General features: G+C 43.2%; 1 protein-coding gene across 1 annotated transcript in view; it reads left to right on the top strand.

The window, feature by feature from the left end:
- Nucleotides 1-706, top strand: part of EMH_0012310 (calcium/calmodulin-dependent 3', 5'-cyclic nucleotide phosphodiesterase, putative) — a gene marked incomplete at both ends in the record, with an annotated part of 5,927 nt that overhangs the window by 4,950 nt on the left and 271 nt on the right. The window contains 2 exons of the mRNA XM_013499493.1: nucleotides 46-207; nucleotides 363-541. Of these exons, the coding sequence (XP_013354947.1) occupies nucleotides 46-207; nucleotides 363-541 (341 nt within the window). The remainder of the gene's footprint in view (nucleotides 1-45; nucleotides 208-362; nucleotides 542-706) is intronic.

The following is a 706-nucleotide window of genomic DNA, read 5'->3' as shown; positions in this document are numbered from 1 at the left end:
GTGTGCAGCAAGTTCAGGGGTTTCTTTTTGTGAATGGCTCTACAGTCCCGGAGAAGTTGCCCAGACTTCAACTTGTTTTGCCGAGAAGAAGATGCACTGCATGTGAGGAAGATGCTGCTGAAGATGGCAGACCTGTCGCATGCTTTCTTATGCTGGAAAGACCACTTGGTCTGGACTTGTAAAATATCCGAGGAGTTCTATCGGCAGGTGAGGCCAGCCACAGCCTCACTAAGAGGCTGCAGTGTTATGTTTCTCTCGCTGACGCTGTGCACTTGCGTGTTCTTACCCCCGAAAAAAAAAAACATGAATCACAACAAGAAGAAGGACTGAGAGATAGTCTACCGGCTTGGTTGCTTTCTCAGGGGGACGCCGAGAGGCGACTGAAACTCCCTATTTCTTCTGTTTGCAACCGGGAATCACACCACTGCCTGGCGCAGAACCAAGTGGCCTTCTTGCAGATCCTTGTTGAGCCATTGCTGTGCGAGTTGGAAGGCATAGAGGCGACAACGGAAGACGAACACCCCAGGATGCCCTTCATCAGGTGCCTATCCATATGCATGCAGATGCAATATATATATGTACGAATATACATGATGTGCACGTTATTTGCATATATATATATAGTATATATATTGCATATATATATGTATGTATATATATATATATATATATATATATATATATATATATATATATATATATATAT

Source organism: Eimeria mitis, genomic scaffold, assembly GCF_000499745.2.
Source record: "Eimeria mitis Houghton genomic scaffold, Emh_scaff438, whole genome shotgun sequence".
NCBI lineage: Eukaryota > Apicomplexa > Conoidasida > Eucoccidiorida > Eimeriidae > Eimeria > Eimeria mitis.
Note: the sequence above shows the minus strand (reverse complement) of the source record. Positions and strands in the feature narration are given on the sequence as shown.